Genomic DNA, 22,496 nt, shown 5'->3' with positions numbered 1-22,496 from the left:
GCTGCCGTGTTATTAAAAAATGACTTATCCTTATATAACGCAGCTTAAAGTTATAATTATGTATTGACAGGTTTCTGCCACTATCTCCCACACTTGATTACTCACCATCAGTTATACTGTGAGGCATTAGAAACAGCATTTTTTTAAATACTGGGTGCATTAGTAAGAAGAACAAAAGATGATATGAATCACGCAGGGGAAAAAAACACTTTTGTAGAGTGTGTAGAGATGTACAGCCATTAAATCTGAAACACCAGTATTACTTTTATGGAATTGAATAAAAGCCAATCAGTAATTGTCAGTAATCCTTAAACACACACTGTGTCGAGGTCAATCTGTGGTAAGTGCATTACAAGCTTGTGTTATAACACGAGGGATACAATGTGTAACCTGAGCTTGAGAGGATTACAGATGCATCCAGGCATTATTTGCATCACATACAGCAGCAGAGAGATATAAGCAGTGTTGACTTCTTTACATCCGAGTGTGGTTTATGTGTTTAATGCAGGTCTGCGTGTGAGCATCTTTGCATGTTTGCCATGTCCAAATGTTAAAAGTGTGACCAAGCTTTTTGCAAGTAAAGTACACCAGACACATCAAAATGTAAACAACCTCAGGTACGCACTGAAGGGGAAAATGGACGTGACACTAAATCGTTCCCAGCTCGCAATCCTGCAGGTTTGAGATGAGTTTGTGTACGAAACGCTTAGTCATGACATCATCCTGAGTGAGTCTGTTTTGTGTGTGATAGTGTACCTGTTGTCAGCATGATTTATGTGTTCCTCCTCACACCGTGTCTCTGTTTTTTTTGTAACTGGATGCCTCAGTGTCCTTGTTTATAACACTTTCAATGAGAGCAAAGCATATGTCAGCAACACTGTCCATGAGTGTGTTTGACTGCACTTTGGAGACGGAAATCTGTGTGTGTTCAGTGTGTGTTTGTGTGTCTGTGTGTGTGTGTGTGTGTGTGTGTGTGTGTGTGTATGTGTGTGAGCTGCCAGATGGGAGTCCATGATTCCACAGCAGGGAGATCACTGCCAAGAGAGGTAAGCAGTGTGACTCTGAAAAACACACACACACACACACACACACACCTTATGATACCGCAACACAGTCCTCCTTAGACCACAGTATAGCAGCAGTGTTACAGCCTCAATTGCTTGAATCTACACTGCAGCTTAGCACTGATACTCCCTATTTCTCCTCTGATAAATACAAATGAAACCTCTCACTAGCCAGATAATTGCTATTTGGCATCAGCACTGGTACTATAATTTATGAGCCTGAGAAGGAAAGAGGGTGCATGCATCATGTGACAATAACAAACAACAATGGCGTAGTGCTAGCAGAGAGGGTAACTTCAGTCAAAGCTAGCAAAAAAATATGACTGCATGTTTTTAACCAATACTCTGTAAATCTTGTTGATCACATTAGTGCCAAACACTGATATTTACTTGTTACACCCCGCCCCAAATTTGCACCAGGGATAGCTTGTAAGAAAATGTAGAATGGTTCCTGCAAGTCAGAGGGTAAAATGTGCAGAAATGTGGGAGCAGAAAGGTGTACTGTATTTAAGTGCTTGGGTACGATTAAATCAGCAAAGGTCAGATTATCAGACAGTTCCACAGATTACCTGGTCAGATTCTCCTGCAGATTAAGAGTGATTTTCATTCCCCCGATGAGCTCGGAGGACGATAAGGCCATTCTCACTTGAATTTATAAATATTACACTTGTCTAATATTTAGAATTGGAATTCTGTTGTGTGGGTGGAACCAATAGACTGTATAAATAATGGACGTAGTGTCCGTGAAGTCACACTGTCATCTGTGTCTGAAGCCCTGTTTCGAAGCCAATCGTTGGCGGGAGCCATATTGGAAATGTTGAAGTCAACATAACTTCTGTTGAGTTAGTGTGAGGTAAAGAGGCGGGCTTTGAGCCTCCTAGCCAACAGCTAAAGTGTTCCCGCCTGTCAATCAAGTCACTCATGTCCTTAAATGGGAAAAACTTGTAAACTTAATATCTTCTGAACTGTCACGTTATAAAAAAACTCACCACCCCGCACAGTGTGTGCCGATAGAGAAATTAGTTATTCAGACCAAAGCCGTTTTTTGAATCAGGCAGTAAACATGTTTATTATTGATGTATAAATCATCTTTTTTGAATCGGTGTGTATGTGGTTTCCGGTGTTTCTCAAGCTAGCCTCAAGCGGACGCTCAATGAACTGCAGTTTATGACACTTCTGCCGACTGGAACCCCGCCGACAGCCGACCACGCACTCCGAGGATTGTCACGTGGAACTAAACGACAGCCAATCCGGAAGTAAGCTGACTGAATAAAGAAGCACAACAAACACAGCGATGGCAATAATAGTAAATGTAAGTGCATTTTTTATCTGCAGCATCTTCTCTGTATATTTGAGTTAAACAGGGCCAGAATTGTCCATCTCCAGTTTCAAATTTCCCAGTGGACTGTCATGATGTGCAGCTGGAAACAATAACTTCACCTTGTCAAGTTCAAGGGTTAAACCATGCATGGTCAATGAGAAAAACTGTGGTTGCAAAAGCTTCACAAGGACATGATTGAGGACCATTGGTGCCTAAAAACGACAACCAATGGAGGGAATTCATAGCTGTCCAATCACTGTGGGACTTTGAGATATTATTACCATTTAAGGCACTGCTTTATGTTTCACTTTCATAGAAAGACTACCCAATGATAAGCTTCCTCAAAAAGAATAGTCTTAATTTGGTTCAAATTAAAAACAGTGAGAGTTGTTGTCATATCAAGCCCACCCTCAGGCTTAAAAATTTCACACCAATTCTCACATTCTCAATTCTCTTTAAGTCCTACTTCCACATCTTGAACTGAAACTGGTACTATGCCAGTTTTACCTCTGGTACAGTGTAAGAAGAGTACTGATGCCACTACTTGGGCACTACAGCGCTGACAAACAGCCAAATTGTGAGTGGGTTAGCAGCTTTTTTGGAGCTGGGTGAGAGGTTTTACAGCAGGTTTTTTACTGCCTGCCAGCCTCCAAGCAGCAGCAGCAGCAGAGAAAATCAAGAAAATTCACTGCGATAACGTCCCTGGTTAACGGTTTCAACTGCAGCACTGGATGAGTATCTCTAATAAAGTACACTCTTTCATCTTCAAACGGCGTTGGATAAACACACCATTAACAGCAATGATGGCGTTGAATGTCATCATCCTCTAGGAGGCGAGGTTGGACGGCTGTTATCAGAAGTAGTAAATACTCGTGGAAAAGAAAGACGGAGGAGGAGGTTGGCACTTCACACTCTATCTCCCTCCATCTTCCCCCCAAGCAGGCGAGCTGGAAACTTCAGAAACTTCTCGGCTGCTCAGCTGTGCAGAAGAGTGAGCAACGCCGAGGCAAGTGGCAGAGCGTCTTAATGAACGTTATGACCCCATCTGAGAGAGTGTGTGCTCTTTCCATTTCTGTCCATGTGTGTGTTCTGCTGCGGGGGATTTAGGGGGCAGGGGGCATGATGTAACTGTGACGGTCGAGGAACATGTGCCAGGGAACTATTGTGTTGCAGAGCAATTACAGCGAACAGGTCTAACAAATGCACAATGTATAATTCAGAACATCCCGTATTCCTGCACCACGCCAGTATTCATTACGGGGCCAGTAGACGAGCATTTATTCTTACGGTAATGACCTGCTGTATTCTTATTTATATGTTTATTTTAAGCTTAAATGCCGGATAACAAACACTACAAGCCATCGTAGAGGAAAATTTAAAGGTTCCTCACTATAAATGGCACATTTTTTGATTGTCACTGACAGAAGAGATTGCTATAAATGTTCTCTTCTTGGCTACTTCTTTGGCTCATGACAGTTGTTTACAACAAAGCACTTGCAATTTACAACTTCCCCTGACATCAAGTGGGGAACCACTCAGCCAGAGAGAAAAGAGTTCTCTATTCTGGTCGCTTCTTGGATTGCAAGAAGAAATTCCATGTCTGCTAAACAGGATTTCTTAGCGGCAACACTGAGACAAAAACAAACAAATAATAATAAAGATGAATAAAAAATGAAAGTGAAAGAATGAAACGTCTTACATGAGTTTCTTCGAGGTGGTTTGATATCATTTTGTCATGATTAAGGATAAAATCAAAGCTAAAGTAAGCAGACCATTAGCCTAGCTTGACGCCAAGACTTCAAGCTAGCAAGAGTCTAGTAAAAATTGATAGTAGACACCTTGAGACTCAGTAATTAATATAAGGTGCGGTTTCTTTTATTCATACACAAACATGTTTATAAACTGTCACATTTTTTAGAGGGAGTAACTTACTCATTTTCTAAAACGAGTAAGCTACTCCAGGGCTAGCTGTTTCTCCCCAATTCCAGCCTTTTAGCTAAGCTATGCTAATCGCCTCTTGCTACTAGCTTCTTGCTTTACCTTCTAACATTACATTAAATTACATTAATCTCCACTAATTCTTGTCAAGCCATCCAAAAATTCCCAACGTATAAGCATCAAAGCACAGCAGTATAAATACAGGGGTTACAAAATAATTAGCCAAGAGCAGAACAGGAAAAACATATACCTGCTATGTAAACATGTATTTTTCTATTCTTTTATCCCATCCTTATTTTTGCTAGTGAACAACTGCTTTATTTAACATATCAAAGCTTCAATACATTGTTAAAACAAAACCATTCACATTTAATTTTGGTTGAACCAGCGACAGCATTTAGCTAGCTTGTGACAAAGCGTCGCATAGCAGGTTACAATAATGTTAATTACTCTTCAGTTACTACTACTACAAGATACTACCACCAGTTACGTGTGGTTGGCCTCCTTTTTATTCAATAGTTATCTTCTTATCATGTTTTGTTCGTAGCTTGTGTGCTAGCATTATCCTCGGGTACTCCAAAATTAAAAAGTCTAGAAGCGTTTTAGAATGTTTGACTTAACATAGGCTAAGCTAGCAATTAAGCTAATGGGGATCCCCATTAGCTCAAATGTTAAAATACCCATTATCACACCAAATTTAAAAATGTTCACAGTCTGGTCAGGTATTTCTTTGTTTGTAAAAACTTAAGGGGGAAATAATTTGTTTTAGCTCATCCGTTTGAGGATATTAAGAGTTGTGCTCATAGTTACATAATTAAGATAAACTTTATTGTTTAGTGGCAGTAAAAAGCAATATCATATTAACATTAGTGCAGAGTAAGCAAACCTCATACTCATACAAGAGCGTTATGTTACTGCAGATTGTTTGTTGAGTAGAGAGATGGAAGTAGGGAGGAAGGGGAGCTTGAAGCGATTGGTGGATTCAATTCATAATCTGAATAAAGAACATGAGAAGAGTCCTTCAACATTTTTTTGTGCCTGATTGACAACAGTTCTTTCAAAGATAGTTTGAAATTGGGGGCGTAGTTATGTTGACTGACAGGTGGGCCTGCTTCAGCTCCATCGCCTTGTTTCTAGGTTGATTGAAAGTTACCTTGAGACAGTATTTCCAATATGGCGACCACCATCATGGGCTTTAAAACCCATCTTCAGAAGCCAATGGGTGATGTTCCTACTGTGTCCATGTTTTATACATTACATGATTGTTATTCTGCCTGCTTAGCTTGTTTTTCTATTTCCACATGTTTTAAAGACCTACCAATAGTTATTAAAGGAAACTAATGAATATTTCCAGATGCTACCTTTAATAAATGATTAGAAAGGAATGGTTAGCAACTTGCCAACTATTCCTTTACTCATAGGTCATATTCGTACACAGTGTCCACACTCCTTCCTGTATATGTGTGATTACTCTTTGCTCAATCATGGCTTTGAAGCACCACTAAGGCTCAGACCTAGCATCAATCTATGGATCTGAGTCATGGGACTTTCCACTCAGCTCTTTAAGGAGACCTCCTTTAATAATGCAAGGCCAAGGGGCTCTGCAACAGGGCCCATTCCTGGAATACCTAAAGCTGAGTAGCTGCACAAGGAGGCCTTAAACTAAACTTAACTGGATCCTGGAATCCAAACCATGTGTGGTGTCAACACTGGCAGGCACTATCGACATTCCACCTGACTTTAAATACACCTGAGAGCTGCTGATCTGTATTCACTCAGGCCTCTGTGCGAGTGAGGTGAAGCTACTGTTCTCATCAGGGGGATTATTCAGCAGCAGAAAATTACAGTTTCACCCTCGAGGTGAATAAGAAGAAGCAATGAACCAAGCAGAGGGGATAGCAGTAGGCACCCGTACATGCACGCGTGTGTGTGTGTTGATGATACAGCAGAAGCCTCGAAGAGACAGCCGAGAGAGGAATCACCCACGACAACACAGAGAGAGAAAGAGAGAGAGAGAGAGAGAGAGCTGGTTTGGAGCCAGTGTAAAGATTCCTTCCACTCTAGTAGAGAGTAGAGTAGGAGGTCAGGAGAGCTGGACACAGAAGTGACCTCATGCCGTGGTGATGGATATCAGGATGGGTGGAGCTGATTTCGGGTGACTGTGCTTCTGTGCCTTTCATAACAAATGCTTGTGCAGCCCCTGTTGCTCATTCTTCAGGACAGAATGAAAAATATGTCCCCATAGCGAAATTCCCTTCTAAAAGCTAAGGCCTTGTTTATACGAAAACGTCCCCATTCGAATGGAAGTCTTTCCTTTGCATTAAAAAAATCTGTGGTCACACGAGAGCGCAAAAACGTCTCAAACACTGGAGTATGCATACCACAATGGAAGACCAACGAAGAACACCACGTTTTTTTAGAGTGGCGAATACAATCAAACAAGACGACTATGGCCAACATCCGCTTGTCTAAAGAAGCGTTAATAAACTCAGATGAGTCGGGCAAAGGGAAGTCCGCCATTGTTGCTCTTACCCTTGTCCTCGCGCATGGCTATTTGACTTGTAATGTATTGCGTCCAAATTCCAGCAAATCCAAAGAAAGGCAACAGATCTGAAGATGTCCTCACGCTGTGGATGGAAAATTAAATCATTTGGTCGTTCAGACCGACATCAGCACCATGTGAAGAGTACACAAAGTCTAGATCATGACGCAGGGTGATTGTGCAAGGAAAAAAAACATGAGAACGAGCTCTGAACCACAACCGTTGATTTCAACGGCAGGAAACAAAGTTATCTGAGGTTTATTTTAAAGGCCGTTATCATCCCCAAATACATAAAATCCTCGACCACTGGGGCGCTGGTGGCCTAGCAGTCTAAGCACCCCGCATACAGAGGCTACAGTCCTCGTCGCAGGGGTCGCCGGTTCGATTCCCAGCCGGTCGACCATGTCCTGCATGTCTAGCCCCTCTCTCTACTCCCCACATTTCCTGTCTCTCTTCAGCTGTCCTATAAAATAAAGGCAAAAAATCCCCAAAAATATAACTTTGAAATCCTCGACTACATAATGAGCTGAAACACGCTGAATACCGACCAGGGCCACTTCCTGCAGCTTGGTATTATTAATATGGTTCAGGGCTGAAACTGGCTCGGGATTCTGTCAGTCGAATCATCGCTCCTTATTTGACTTCTATCTTTTTTCAGCTGGATGATGGAGTTTAATAAGCTAGCGTCCGTCTTCGATCCATCACGACACCGGATCTGACAGGTTTCTATTCTAGGCAATGTTTTAACTTCCACTGGATCCGCTCCCTCGCGTTCCGACTGACACAAGACTTCTATTTTTGCAGAAGATGCATGAATCTAAAACAGTCGGTTAGTTTTCAGTCAACAAACCGTCATGATGAGCGGAGCCAGGCCTGGAATCAACAGGTCAAAGGTTTTCAGAGGACGATAAATCAAATCAATCAATCAATCTTTATTCGTATAGCGCCAAATCACAACAAGCATTATCTCAAAATGGTTTTACAAACATAGGAGGTCTAGACCACTCTATGTCAAATTAAGAACAGAGACCCAACTTCAAGACAGGGTAAGACTCAGTCTGACCCCACCTTAATCCATCATGAGCATTGCACATTGCAGTATTTAGCTAGTTACAGTGGCTAAGAAAAACTTCCTTTTAACAGGCAGAAACCTCAGGCAGAACCAGACTCATGTTAGACAGCCATCATGCCTCGACCGAGTTGGGTCTTGAAAGAGAGATAGAGGGGAGTAAGAGAGAGAGGTGATAGTAAAGACAACATGGAAGAAGAGAGGAGTCGGATAATTGTTGATTCATACATATAAATAAAGGCATTTACATCTTATCGCTGACTTGTCTCATTTTGTGTCACAAAGGAGATACAAGTTGACTATTCTGAGGGCTGGTAAGTTTTGATTTCACTGTGCACGCCGTGATCAGAAACCATTCTTTAGGTAATTGTTACGATACCAGTTTTGGTGTTAGTACAACTCTCACAGTGTGCTCTCAAAGTTTGATTCATGACCGCTCATACTAGTCATACCATCTCTCACTCTTGAGTATTTCCTGTTGCTCCCTACTGAATATGACCAGAAATGCCATCAAACAAACATCGCTTGGCTTATATGTCGAGTACTTTCTGAGTTTGCAATCAAAATGGGATTTGTAGAGGGCAGCTGAGTGCACATTTCTGTCTTTCTTGCAGGGCAAATTCAATCCACACTGCTGCATATAAACAGCACATAAAGTGTTATTTTGGTGAGGCAGGAAATGGTTAGAGCGACAGCATAAGAGGAGGGGAAGTTCTGACTGAGTCCTTCTTGCAGCAACAGATATTGAGCAACACAAAGCAAACATGCCACATTCAGCCGACTGCAAAAACATCATCAGGACTGAATTGAAGTGTCGCAGACGGAGGTGGTTCCTCCAGCTCAGGCAGACTCTGCTGCAGATTAGTCGTCAGAAGCCTATGTCTGTGAGAGATCCTATTTAAATGTAGATGACAGAGCCACCACTGCTTCTTCTTCTTCTCCCATCTCCCTGTCTCATCCTCTCGTCCCCCTCCTTCCTCGGCTGTGCGAGGCTCTCTCTGATGCTGCAGTGAAATCGAAGGTATTTGACGGACCGTGACGGCTGCTGAGGAAAAAAAAGCCCCCAAAAATAAAAACATCAACAATCACATTTGGAAGCACGACGGCAAAATAGTAAAAAATCGGACGTGGATATTAGCGAGAAAACACAAAGGAGGTGCTAATCTGTATCTCTAAGGAAAGGTCAGGAGGAAAATATTTAAATGTAGGTTAACAATGGATGATTTATTCATGTGAGGCGGTCCAAAATATAGATCCAGGACTGTATCATTTATTCACAAGCACACACACTCACACAAAATGCCAAGAGGCAAAAAATACCCTTGAGGCTTTGCTTCTAACCCAGCAAAGCCCCAAAGCATTTTTAGAAAGCAGCATTAACATGTCAGCATGGGGAGCTTTGCATGATGCTTTAAGCAGCATGCTTTATTCCCACTAATTGCTTTCAGTAACCTAAACATCTGAGCTCGTCTGGGGAGGCCGGCGCTCGGTGAGTTTTACTAGAAAACACAATGCATGTATGAACACTTTGTGGAGCAAGCTGCAGGTTTACAAGCTCAGTGAAGGAGGTGAAAAGTAAGATATAAGCTTTACATGTTAGCAGAAATGTTAGAAAATAAAACCAGTGTTTCCCCTACCATTATACTGGGGTGCGCCCCCCCAACAGCGGCACCTGCCCCCCTTGGAAGTTCAGTTCATTTTATTTTCTATATTTAGCGCCAGATCACAGCAGAAGTAATTCAGGGTTACCTCTCTTATAGATCAGGTCTTAAACTTGTTCTTTTATTTATTTATTTTTTGCCTTTATTGATAGGACATCTGAAGAGAGACAGGAAATGTGGGGAGTAGAGAGTGGGGGAAGACATGCAGTAAATGCTCGACTGGCCAGGAACGAACCAGCGACCTCTGTGACGAGGACTATAGCCTCTATACATGGGCCGCTTAGACCGGTAGGCCACCAGCGCCCCAACTTGTTCTTTTATTAAATAGACTAAATATCCTTATTTAGTTATTTATCTTATCTACATGACGGGATGTCATTACGCTCATCTGCTCTTTGTATCGCATGACAGGGTCCCGCCCCGATGCACAGACACACAAGGAGCATCAAAGAGTGCCGTGAACTGACTGTCTGTCTGTCCAGAGCACCTGTCACTGCAGGTGCATTCAGGGACCGTCGTAAAAGTGCAATGCAGACCTGTATTTTGTGTTCATGGCGTTGCATTTTTATTTGAATCTAGAGACTCAGATATAGTGGTTACATGAAGAATGTTTTCTTTTGACTTCAGATATTACAAAAGCAAAAGTGTTAAGAGTGAAATGTTGACGATTTTAATACTTTGTAAAACCTAGATACCGATATCTGATTGACTACATGAATTATTATAAAGATAGTTAGATAGATAGATAGATAGATAGATAGATAGATAGATAGATAGATAGATAGATAGATAGATAGATAGATAGATAGATAGATAGATAGATAGATAGATAGATAGATAGATAGATAGATAGATGCCTGTCACAGCCTGAGGAACGCACCATCCTATAATATTTGATTTTTTCTCTTCATTAATGCGTATAAAATATGTAAAATATATAATATGTAACATATATTATGTAATGAATATAATATGCAATGAATATATATGTAAAGTATGTGTATGAATTGTATGTGCTTTGGCAACAACATGTCTTTGTTTATGCCAATAAAGCAAAATTGAATTGAACAGACAGACAGACAGACAGACAGACAGACAGACAGACAGACAGACAGACAGACAGACAGACAGACAGACAGACAGATAGATAGATAGATAGATAGATAGATAGATAGATAGATAGATAGATAGATAGATAGATAGATAGATAGATAGGGGACACACTGAAAACCCTTGACGTCGAGAAATAAAGACTTGATTTTGAGACATTCCTCAGTTTCAGTTTGATTTGCTGTAAAATTGGTCACCAGCCCCACACAGTGTAAACTCAGTCCGGGGTTGTGAATCACATGAGCAGCACTTCAGTCACAGCGGTTAACCTTTAGCCTCGAATCCAACTCATGACCACAGTTATTACTAAGGCATCATAAATACAGAGGGGGACAGACTTCAGCCGGGTGCTGTATATGAACATCGGATACAATATATCTTTTCAAGCACATCAAACTATCGCAGGTCAAGCAAGCAAAAAGCGTTGTGGCGTCCAGCTGAATCCTCCTTCAGTCCTGGTCAGTGGGTATTTCAGGCGCACAAAGAGAGCCTACTTGGGTGTCTGTGGTTGGCGCTCAGCTCAGGTGGATAAGGTGTCTCAGCTGCTGTGGACTCACTACACTGTCAGCATTAACAAACACATAATCCATCACTTCAGAGCATGCAATGATTAACTTAAGAAGTATTTAAATCATGAGGCACTATGACGTATTGCTTTTGGTGCTCCGCTTGGTTGAAGAGGGCATCCAATCTATCTTTAGTCGACTCGCTGCATTGTCTACATAATCAACCACGACATTCTTTGCATCAGAGCGTGCAAGAGGGTTAAAAAAAGAGGACAACAAACATCAGCACTGATTTATTTCTGCCTGCAGAGTCACCAACCACACACTTCCTGTGTTTCTCATCTACAAACCAATGCATCAGGCACCATGACATTTTTTTGTTTGTTGCAGGTGGATAGGTTGCTGCGCCTTTTGTGTAATTGTTGCATCATCTGCGTAGAAAAAAATCGACCTAGTAGTGAGGCATACTGCTATCACGTCTAAGTAAAGGAATAGGTCGTGAACATAGGCTGTGTAAATAATGGACGTAGCATCCGTGACGTCAACCATCTGTTTCAGAAGCGCTGTTTGGAAGCCAATTGTCGGTGGAAGTAATATTGGAAATGCTAGTGTGAGGTTTAGAGGCGGGCTTTGAGCCTCCTCGCCAACAGCTACAGGGTTCCCGCCTGTCAGTCAAGTCAGCAGCAATGCCTCTCATAATGGAAAACTTGTAATCTTAATATCTTTGATATTAGCTATCCAGACTACGCTTGTTTTTTGTACCAGGCTGTAAACATGTTTATTACTTCTGTAAAAATCGCCTTTTTGGGGCGCTGGTGGCCTAGCGGTCTAAGCACCCCACATAAGGATGCTACAGCCCTTGTCGCAGGGGTAACCGGTTCGATTCCCAGCCGCGACCATTTCCTGCATGTCTTCCCCCGCTCTCTACTCCCCACATGCTCCGTCTCTCTTCAGCTGTCCTATATAATAAAGGGAAAAAGACAAAAATATAACTTTCTGCCCACAAAATCGTCATTCAATTATTGTCTCAGGTGGATAACGTGTACTGCATTTTGAGTTATTGCTGCATTGACATCAATTGCTGCATTCAATCTAGGAATGGGCAATGATTTTCGAATATTCATTCACTTTGTAAAAATTGAAGAGTTGCCTCAAATATTTTCTCATTTTAAAAGTATAATTTTTCATTGTTTTCTCCTGTGCCTGGTTGTAATACAGTAATCCCGCCAGAAGGTGGCTACAGAGCGTCTTAAAACTGTTTGCTAACTGCATTAAGTAACAGAAGAAGAAGAATGCTAACTGCATTAAATAGCAAAAGAAGAAGAACACATCAGCGACAGTAGCTGCGATTATCTCCGTTTCTGAATATCACACTACTACACACGTATTTCCAGAGGCTGAGCATGGCTGTAAAATGTAACCAAACACGTCACGCCGCGTCACGGAAACACAGACATAAAGATCGAGACAGACGCTTTCAGTGCCCGCTACTCACAGCACCTCGTCCTGCTGCTGGTTAACGAGACTGCCACACAAATGGGCCGTTAAAGGGACAGGTGTGTGTGTGGGGGGGGGTCGATTATTCGAATAATCGTTGAATAGATGCCAATGATTATCAAATAGTATTTTGGCTTGAAATGCCTATCCCGAATTCCATCATCATTTCAGTGAAATAAAATAACAGGGGCAGCGTTGGCCTAGCGGTCTAAGCAGGGGCCCCATAAAGGCTATAGTCCTCGTCACAGAGGTTGCAGGTTTGATTCCAGCCCTGAATCCTCCCCCACTCTCTACTCCCAACGTTTCCTGTCTCTCTTCAGCTGTCCTGTCCATTAAAGGTGAAAACGACCCAAAAATATACATATTTCTTAAAAAAAAACAAGAAATAAAATAATAAAAAATGTTGTTTTTGTGGCTGCAGAGTCGCCTTTAACTCCTCTTCATCTACAAACCAAAAAATTAGGTAGAGTGATGTATTTTTTTTTGGTGCAGGGCTCAGGTGTATAAGTCGTCCTGTCTGTATTTCCTTGCTGCATTGTCGACATGAACAGATGCATTAGTCATTGCATTGTAACATGCAGTGATAATGTCAAGGGGGAAAATAATTTAAAATGTTGTTGTTATTTTTTGCCTGCAGGGTCAAGTTATAAACACAACTCCCAAGATCCTCTTTTTCTACTCTCTGCAAAACAACATATGTAGTGGTGCTGCACAGAAAAAGGGGGGATGACATATCTTTCAGCATTGTCTAAAAACCACAACTTTCATTGCATCGTTGATCACGCCAAGCAAGTGATTCATCTCCGTCACCACAAACACATTCCCGTACCAATAAATCGCAGCCCATAATGTTCCAGCTGTGTCATATACGGACACAACATGCCTCTGATTCATCAATCTGAGTCTGCATTGATCAGGTGAGGCAGTCTGCTGGGGAAAAGCAGCAGCTGTCACAACACAAACAGTCTGTATTGGTCTGACAGATAACCAGAGGGCTTTGCTTGTTTGTGGTATCTACAACATGAGGGCTGCAGAATGCTGCTGGGTGGGGATTATTTGGGTGGTGGTGGTGGTGGTCAAAATGGGGTGTAAGGGACTAAAAGGGGTCATAATAGGTAAACAGAGCAAACATAATGCTCTATTATCCTCATTACTGCTTTTTAAAGGTGACAATCCCACATGTTATCCAGTCATATGAGGTGATAATCTTTCCAACCTGGCAACCCATGGGTGCTAGTCGATGAAATCCTCAGTATAAACACACACACCAGCAAGGGCATGTCCAGAACTTTTTGACCCCGGTGTCCCAACTGAGGCTCTCACATAGGCAGGGGTGGCCAGTGCATTTACATATAAATAACATTTACCCTTTCTGTCTTCACAACCTACTTTCATTAAAGTATTAAACTGTTGTTATATTCCTTTTTACTTAAAAAAACAACATGATAAACTGGCATAAATCTTCTAATTCTCTAAGGACTTACAAAAGTTTTTTTTTTCAAAGTCACATTTGAGGGCACTAATAAAGAAATCAGCCTGTATATTTCTAAATATTTTTAAATGGTTGTTATGAATATTAAGTATGGAAATGTTTGTTTTGTTTTGGATGAGATAAATATCAAAATAAAAAGTAAATATTTTTTATATCTAACAAAATAAAATAAATAAATACAAATAAATTAAATACATGTTTAAAAATACTTCTGTTAATACAATAAAAGAAACTCTACCTCTGACAAGGCAAACAGCCAATCACAGTTTAGGATTTTGGGGTGGCCAATTGGATTTCAAGGGGTGCCAGTGCCACCCCTCTGGACACGCCACTGCACACCAGGTCGTTTTACATTCACAACAACCACCACCCTCAAAATACTGCTCCTGCCCCCCCCCTTCACATACCTTGGCACACAGCTGGGCGAGGAGCGGTCCACCTCCCAGGTAGCGTACAGGTTCATGTGGACCGGCCGGTTGGAGGTGATGCTGACCGGCTTGGAGGGCTGCATGTGCGGCGAGGGGACGCCCCCAGTCCGCGGGAGCCCTCCTCGCTCCGACATCCTGGAGGCTGAAGACGGAGCTGACAGGAGGAATACCCGTAGTAGCCTGTCTTCTTCTCCTTCTGTGGTTGTCCTTTTTTTAAGTGCCTCCTCCTCCTTCCTTCCTTTTTGCCTTTTTTCAAAGGCTCCTTGCTCCTTGTGGTGCAAATGCGTAAAACGCTCCCCGCGCACAATGCACCCGTAAAGTTGGACGGTTTTGGTGCTAGTCGCGTCCAGAGATCGAGAACATATTGCAGTCCCAGTCGGGGTTTCTAGACCCGCAGACAGGCGGTAGATCCCCGGTGTTCGCTCCCTCTCAGTCCCCCTGCGCCTGAACTTCGAGACGGCTCGTTGTGTGTTGGTTGGTCGGTTGTTGTTTGTCGGTGCAGGAAGCGGAAATTTCTCTCGCCGGAGTCACACAATGAGCAGAAAGCAGCGAGCTACGCCTCTTCAAGAGGACGTAGACAGAGAGAGAGAGAGAGAGAGAGAGAGAGAGAGAGGGAGGAGAGAGGAGAGCAGAGAGAGAGAGAGAGAGAGAGAGAGAGGGAAGGAAGGAGGGGGGGCTAATAATGTGCTCTGGTGCTCTGTTTTTAAATCCCTAGTTTTGTACGGTGGCCCTGAAGGACAAAACTAATTTACAAAAGATGAAACCCTTTAACAAAGTTGGAGAAAAATTTACATTTAAGAAAACAAATTTACATTTAAGAAAAAATGTTTAAATTTAAGAAAACAATAATACATTTAAGAAAACAAATTTACATTTAAGAAAACAAATTTACATTTAAGAAAACAAATTTACATTTAAGAAAACAAAATGACATTTAAGAAAACAAGTTTACAATTTGAAAAAACAAATTTACATTTAAGGAAACAAAATTACATTTAAGAAAACAAAATTACAACACTTCACTTATGTATGCAACTGGACATAGTGGGGCCGCCACTCGACCAATCAGGACAGAGGGTTGGGGAGTAGCTCTAATTAGTCCGTGATAACGGGAACGAGGGAAATAATAACATTGCTTGATGTTATTATTCGCCATAATCTCAAATTACTTCACTTAGCGATGAGTACCGATGGTATTATGACCTTTTCTCCAAACTCAGCAGAAAAAAACAACGTTTTTTACAACATTCCTACCAACAGCACCAATAATTATCTCATACAAAAACATTAATACATTTGTAACAAACCGTGATACAATACATTAATAATATGTTATTTTTTTCATTTACGTTAACCTCGTTGTTTTTGTTCACAGAAACTTGTTATCTCATCCAAAACAACACATTTCCATACTTATTGTTCATAAAAAACATTAAAAAATATTAAAAAAAAAAAAATACAATAATAACACATTGTATTAAAAAAATCGTAATTTTCAAATATATTTTCTCTTTTTCTGCCTTTTTTAATTTAATTTTTCTTTTATCCTTTTTTGCAGCATAATAATGTTAAAGGTTTTTTATTTTAGTCTTGTGAAGTAAGTGAAGTGTGAAGTGTTTGTTTTTATTACATACAGTGTGGAATATAGTTTATTTTTTAAACTTTTTTGTTGATTTGTAACAAATATATAACAAACAACACTGGAAACATAAGACAGACAGGGTCATCAGGTGTGAGGTAAAATGTTTGACATGATAAACCATAATAAGGGACAGAGAGGAAAAAAAACAAACAAACAAACAAATAGTGGGATGGTGAGCTGTCTTATTCAACAGTATGAATGTCTAGTTCCTACGTGTCCAAGAATTTATTTTAAATCCTTAAGGTCCTGTTAATTAAGATTGTCCACAGGAGGCAAAAACAAGGCCTTTTCCACAGCAGAGCATATGAGAATATAGACATCATTACACGTTCAAATGTACTTACTTTTTAAACCCTGTCTTCTATCTTGTTGTAGTACAGAGTATCATGTTTATTGAAGCACTTAAGTTTGTTGCAATTGAGTGCATTTAAATGTGAAACCACCACATAAAAAGAAAGTGAAACTGCCTCGTGACCTTTGACCCCATTAGTTAGCCATCTAATCCCAGAGTGATAAGAAAACTCTTACCCTCTTTTCCCACTGCATGTAGACATACCTGGGATAACATATAGTGAACTCAAGACCCCGGTGAGCGATACATTGAGGTCTTGCTTAACCTGTCTGTATTCCAATATGCACAACCACCCATTTAATATACATCATCCAGCTTATACATATAAACCAGTTTATGTTAGATTGATGTCGGTGTGTAGATTGTAAAATAGTTCAATAATCCAGGTTATCACAAGACAAACAAATCAAACTGATTAACACAAAGGAGAAACTCCTTCTCTCTTAGAGTGGCATTGATTTAAAGAACAGGTGATCGTCAGCGTCAATATTGACCCATGATTCATTGTTTTACCCTCACACCTCATTCATCATTACACCTTGTATGAGTAAAAATTGTACTAACATTATTAAGTATGGAAGCTAACTCTCATAGAAAACAACAAAAAGGTGTTTCAGTGAGACTCAGTGTGCATAAAAATGTGAATCGTTCCATTTTAGGCTGACATGGCACACTGACTGGAGTCTCAGGTGTTGCTCAAATGAGCCCCATTAGTCATACACACGTGCCTGTTCACACTGTCACACACACACCTTCTTTACGCTTTTGTGAGCGGGAAGATACACAAAGGTGCAAAACCGGTTATAGTCTGGGAAATCAGCTTGCTTGTATTCCCCAGTGTAAACTTGCTCACACTTCTCATGGACTGACACACATTACAACCACATGTTTAGAAGGGAAAGTTATCATTCAGCCCTAAAATATGATTTTAGAAACATTAAAAGAGATGATTATTGAGTTAAATATGTGATTTTAAGCTGTTTCATTTTTAAAAATCGGCCTAATAAAGAACATCCACACAGAAGTTTGTCTGCCATGTGTTCTCCCATGCCTCTTCACCCTGTAATCCTCATTTGGAAGCATCTCTTCACCCCCTAAAACACCCACCACACTGCAGCTCTCCCTGTGTTTGGCAGCAGCGTTTAACAGGTGGATTGTTTGCACACTCAGGTGACAAAGGCAGGGCTGTGATTACAATCTCCGACTCTGAATCAGAAGGTGACCTGTCGCTCTGTAGACGTCACACAGCCCGGCTGGCTGCCACCAGTTTTGCCGCTCCGGTATAGAGACAGATTATCATAGCTGTGATCGCGGCTTACACCGACATTATGGGCCTCAAAATGTTCTTGGATGATTTTCAGACATGTGTGCTGCTACATTTGCCTCTGGTGCCAATGATGTAACAGAAGGCAAACGGCTAGTGGTGTTGTATGTTTGTACAAGATGTCCCCCTGCTTGACTTTTGTCATGCATATTCATTCATGTGAAACTCATCAAAACATCGTTTGCATGGATTTGCAGTTTTATCCCTGTAGTGGATGCAGCATGTTTCAACCAAAAGCACTTGAGTTGCAAGTTTAAGTGACAACCCTTCATGGTAGTGTAACTTCCAATTATCCCTATATATATATATGTTAACCAACTCAGGGGAACCCAGGGGCAAAATTGAGCCATCCTGCCCCCATTCAGCTCCAGTAGTTCAAAAGTGGTGAAGCATACACTGTAAATAAGGGCTGGATATGGCATCAGCATCAAGGTTTTTCCTAAGGGAGGCCAATGCAAATGCCTCAGATCTGCATTCCCTCTTATGGCCAGTAGGGGACAACTCCTCCAGTAGCTACAAGAGGGCCACTTGTATGCACCCAGATGAGAACATGACCGTATTTCCCAGTTGATTTATTACCTCAGGATACATTTTCCTCACTTGATCAAGGTGATGTTGGTGTACCACATCCATCAAGAAATGGTTGTAGGGGCGTGGACTTGGCCTAATGGTTAAGTTGTGCCACCCATGTAGCGGGAAGCCATGGTTTGAATCCAGTCTGCAGTCTCTTTCCCGCATGACATTCCCCTACTCTCTCCCAGTTTCCTACACTATCCACTGTCCTCTCCTCTTAAAGCCCCCCAAAAATATAACTTTAAAAATTATATTAATTATCTTTATTTAAACTTAAAATCATTGAAAGCAAAGCCCTCATTTCCAATGACATTGAGCATATGAAATGCATGACAAGCAAATAAAAGATAAAACCTTAAAATAATGATGATCAACTAAAAACAGACAACAATTAAAAAGTAATGTTAAAACCATTGAAAAGTAATGTTAGATATGGATGTGGCAATGTGTTTCTACTCCCTCCTCGGAATATGGTCGCCTCTGGTTAAAGAAAAACCTACCACGGCGAAAAATCAAGGCTCCTCAACGAAGAACCGAAAGACAACAGGTGACATTGAAATGCCTTACCTCTAGTTTTGGTTACATTATTACCCGACTTTCATACTTATTACCACGCCGTGTTAAATACTAGATTCTCATTGGTCAAAACACAATAACAGCGTTGATTAATTCTAAACAACAAGAGCAATGTCAGGGACAAACTGATCACACATGTCATCCAAATCAATCTTCAGATTAAGTTCACTCTGCCTGTTGACACTGTGGTAAAAACACAAACCATCAATAGGGATAAACACTGAGGCAGATACAGTACTTTCTGCCCCTGCCTAAGGTCAGGGTGTAGTTCACCTTGCAGGGATTCTAATTTGCATAACCACCCATTCACCATACACTATTCCTTACTTAGAGATGTGGTATTATACTTTTTTCATATTTTGAAAATTAAATTCAAGTGTTGGATATCAATGCTAAATGTGGGCACAGTTTCAAATTGTGTGGTACATCTGTGTTGGAGAAATCCCTGGATGAGACTTGTTCACAAGGCCACATGAGAATTCAACGAGATCAACACGATATTTCCTCAATCTGTGACATCACTAGTTGGTGAATCTCCTTAAAAGGGCAAATTTGTCATTTTTAAAAAGAGACTAACAACTTATTTTGTAGAGAGGCTGGTATTTTTTATTTAAAAGATACTAGCCTGAGATAAGTAAGGGATTTCTTGAGCTGTTAATCATGTAAAGATACTTCAAAGCTTTCAGACTAACAATATAAAGCCTGGAAATGAAAACCAAGAGGGACCTTTATTTTCAGATGAGCTGTTTTTTGACAAATTTGTCGATACAATTTTTAAAATGTTGTATTATTAATGCATAAATTTGGGTTTTTATACATTTTATCATGCTACATCATGGAACCACCTACATTCACTGCTGTGACCTCCCAACATCACACTGTTCTTATTGAAACTAATTAAAATTTCCATTGTTGTCCATCCCAAGGCCTGCAGAGTGACTCCAAGGATATAGTTTGGAAGAAGAATAATTGTCAGACCTCTGTATCCCATGATTTGTCTTTGTTTTGGGGCCAGCTATTTGTCAGTTTTATTATATATATATTTTTTACTTTCCATTGTAGGTCAGAACATGTCATGGGAGTGCGAGCTAAAGTTGAACTTTGGAGTCTTTTAAAGGACCAATCAGTGAGATTTCAGAGGATCAACTGGCAGAAATTGGAACAGTAACCTTCATGAGTAAAGTGTTGTCCATTGTAATCACCTGAGTAAAGGATCTTTTGCTTTTCATAACCTTGAAATGAACTGTTGATATTCACACAATGAGCCGGTCCTCTTCCATTATGCCTTGCCCTCATCCTCCTGTAACCAAGAACCGACAAACCTTCACCTATCACCGAGTGAAACTGGATGCTTCACTGATGAGGTGGAATTAAACCCACGCAGATTCTCCACCTGGCTGCCTCTCTCTCTCTCTCTCTCTCTCCCTCACTTTAGATAATGAGCCAGTTTACTTAAACGCTGTGCGAACCCCTCCTGCTCTTTTTTAACGCACTGCTCTCCTGCCATCGATAAGAGATTAGAACCAAGCAGATTAAAAAGATGGTCATGGGATAATCCGGTGGTACTTTTTACACAGCGCCCTAAATCTGCCGGGTCATCAAATGACACTGCTGAGGGTCCAAGGCAGTGTCTGATGAGCTTAGTTCAGACTGTTTTATGCAACACACCTATATTTTCCACATATGGAGAAGTTTTCTGTGTAACTTTGAACTTATGTGCAATTCTGACAACTGTAGTAGAATAGTTTGATGTTGATTTTTGGGTTTATCCTGCTCCTACACTTAGTTTATTCCTCTCTATATTTGCAATATTTTGCTAAATAGAAAAATTCATAAACGTGAAAGCTAAATAATTAAAAAAATGATAGCTATGTAATGATAGCTAGTCTTTTCTACTACTATACACTTTTCAATTCAATGTGAACTGTAAAAGCTTTTTAAGATCTATGATTTCAATAAGAACCAAGACAATAATCCCTGGTGGTCTAGTGGTTAGGATTCGGCACTCTCACCGTCGGGTTCCCCCGGGTTCGATTCCCAGTCAGGGAATGCTCATTGGGGGCGGCAGTAACTCAGTCCATAGGGACTTGGCTTGGGAACCGGAGGGCCGCTGGTTGAAGTCCCAGTATGGACAAAGTATGGCAAGTGGGCTGGTGCCTGGAGAGGTGCTGGTTCACTTGCCTGAGCACAGCCAAGATGCCCTTGAGCAAGGCACCAGACCCCCAACTGCTCACTCTGACATCTCTCCCTAAGTGCATGTCCATAGCATGTTTGTGCATGAATTGCATGTATATATCAAAAAATGTGTTGTATGCATGATCAAAATAACATGAGTGAAAAAATGGAATTTCCCCCCATGGGAATTAATAAAGTATCTTTAAGAATTATAACCTAGATTTTTGAAAGGAACATTTTAAAAAAGGACTCGAGGAAAAACAAACAAAAAAAACCTCTTGTATTTTAACATTAAATAATTGTGTTATTGATGATTAATGTGTTGTCTTTCTTTACTGTAAGTAATTATTTGGTCCATAAAATGTAAAAGCTTGCAAGAAAAATATTTCTTTTACAACTTCTAAATTATACAGAAAAACGTATCTATGCCAGGGGTTCCCAAAGGGTGGGTTGGGGCCCCCTAGGGGGTCACGAGACACTAACGGGGGGTCATGAAATTGTGTAATTTACCTATTAATGTACAAATATCAACAAAAATATGAGTTAAATTTGAAATAAAACCTTACAAATAAATTTTTTTTATTAGTTTTTTGGCCATTCTTTGTTTCCAGATGACTATTAAGGTTAGAGTTAGTTAACAGTTAATTAACAAAAGCATCAGTAGCAGCAGATTAATTCACAACAGCACAGGAAACACAGACACATGGCCGAGACTAGCTAAATGAAGCATGAGGCAACATTTAATCACTTCAAGGGACAGTGGGATTTGCTCGTCTTTGGCATCTTTATTTTGGGGATCGTGGACTGAAAGGTTTGGGAACCCAACAATCTCAGGAAGCCAATTAAATTCAGTTTATGAACAAATTTAACAAAAACAGATCACATCTCATTAGCTGAAAGAACTAAATCATTGGTATTTGATGTATTATATGACTAATAAGGTCTTCCTGCAACTCACTAAAGGATCGTCTAAGTTCTAAAGCAGCACATTGCTTCTCAGCCCCACAACACAGGGACTGTTTTTTCTGTGTTGATAGCAGCAATTTACAATATATGAGTGCACTGGCAGCAAAGATAGTAGTATCATTACAGTCCACCAGCATTACTGGACCAGCGAGAGGGCAGACACACACAGATAAGATGCGCTCACATGCCAGGAGATGATGTCATTTACTCCAGATTGGAACATTTCCCAATCCCAGAGGTGCCACCGCCAAACAAACATT

The 22,496-nt window shown here is 40.7% G+C and overlaps 1 protein-coding gene across 1 annotated transcript in view; it reads right to left on the bottom strand.

Moving 5' to 3' along the window:
- The window catches only part of LOC117807537 (phosphofurin acidic cluster sorting protein 1-like), a 100,213-nt gene extending 84,880 nt beyond the window's left edge, over nt 1-15,333 (bottom strand). Inside the window, exon 1 of the mRNA XM_034676856.1 lies at nt 14,608-15,333. Coding sequence (XP_034532747.1) covers nt 14,608-14,762 — 155 coding nt within the window. The 5' untranslated portion in view covers nt 14,763-15,333. The remainder of the gene's footprint in view (nt 1-14,607) is intronic.
- Between the last annotated feature and the right edge of the window lie 7,163 nt (nt 15,334-22,496).

Source organism: Notolabrus celidotus, chromosome 23 (genome assembly GCF_009762535.1).
Source record: "Notolabrus celidotus isolate fNotCel1 chromosome 23, fNotCel1.pri, whole genome shotgun sequence".
Taxonomy (NCBI): Eukaryota; Metazoa; Chordata; class Actinopteri; order Labriformes; family Labridae; genus Notolabrus; species Notolabrus celidotus.
Note: the sequence above shows the minus strand (reverse complement) of the source record. Positions and strands in the feature narration are given on the sequence as shown.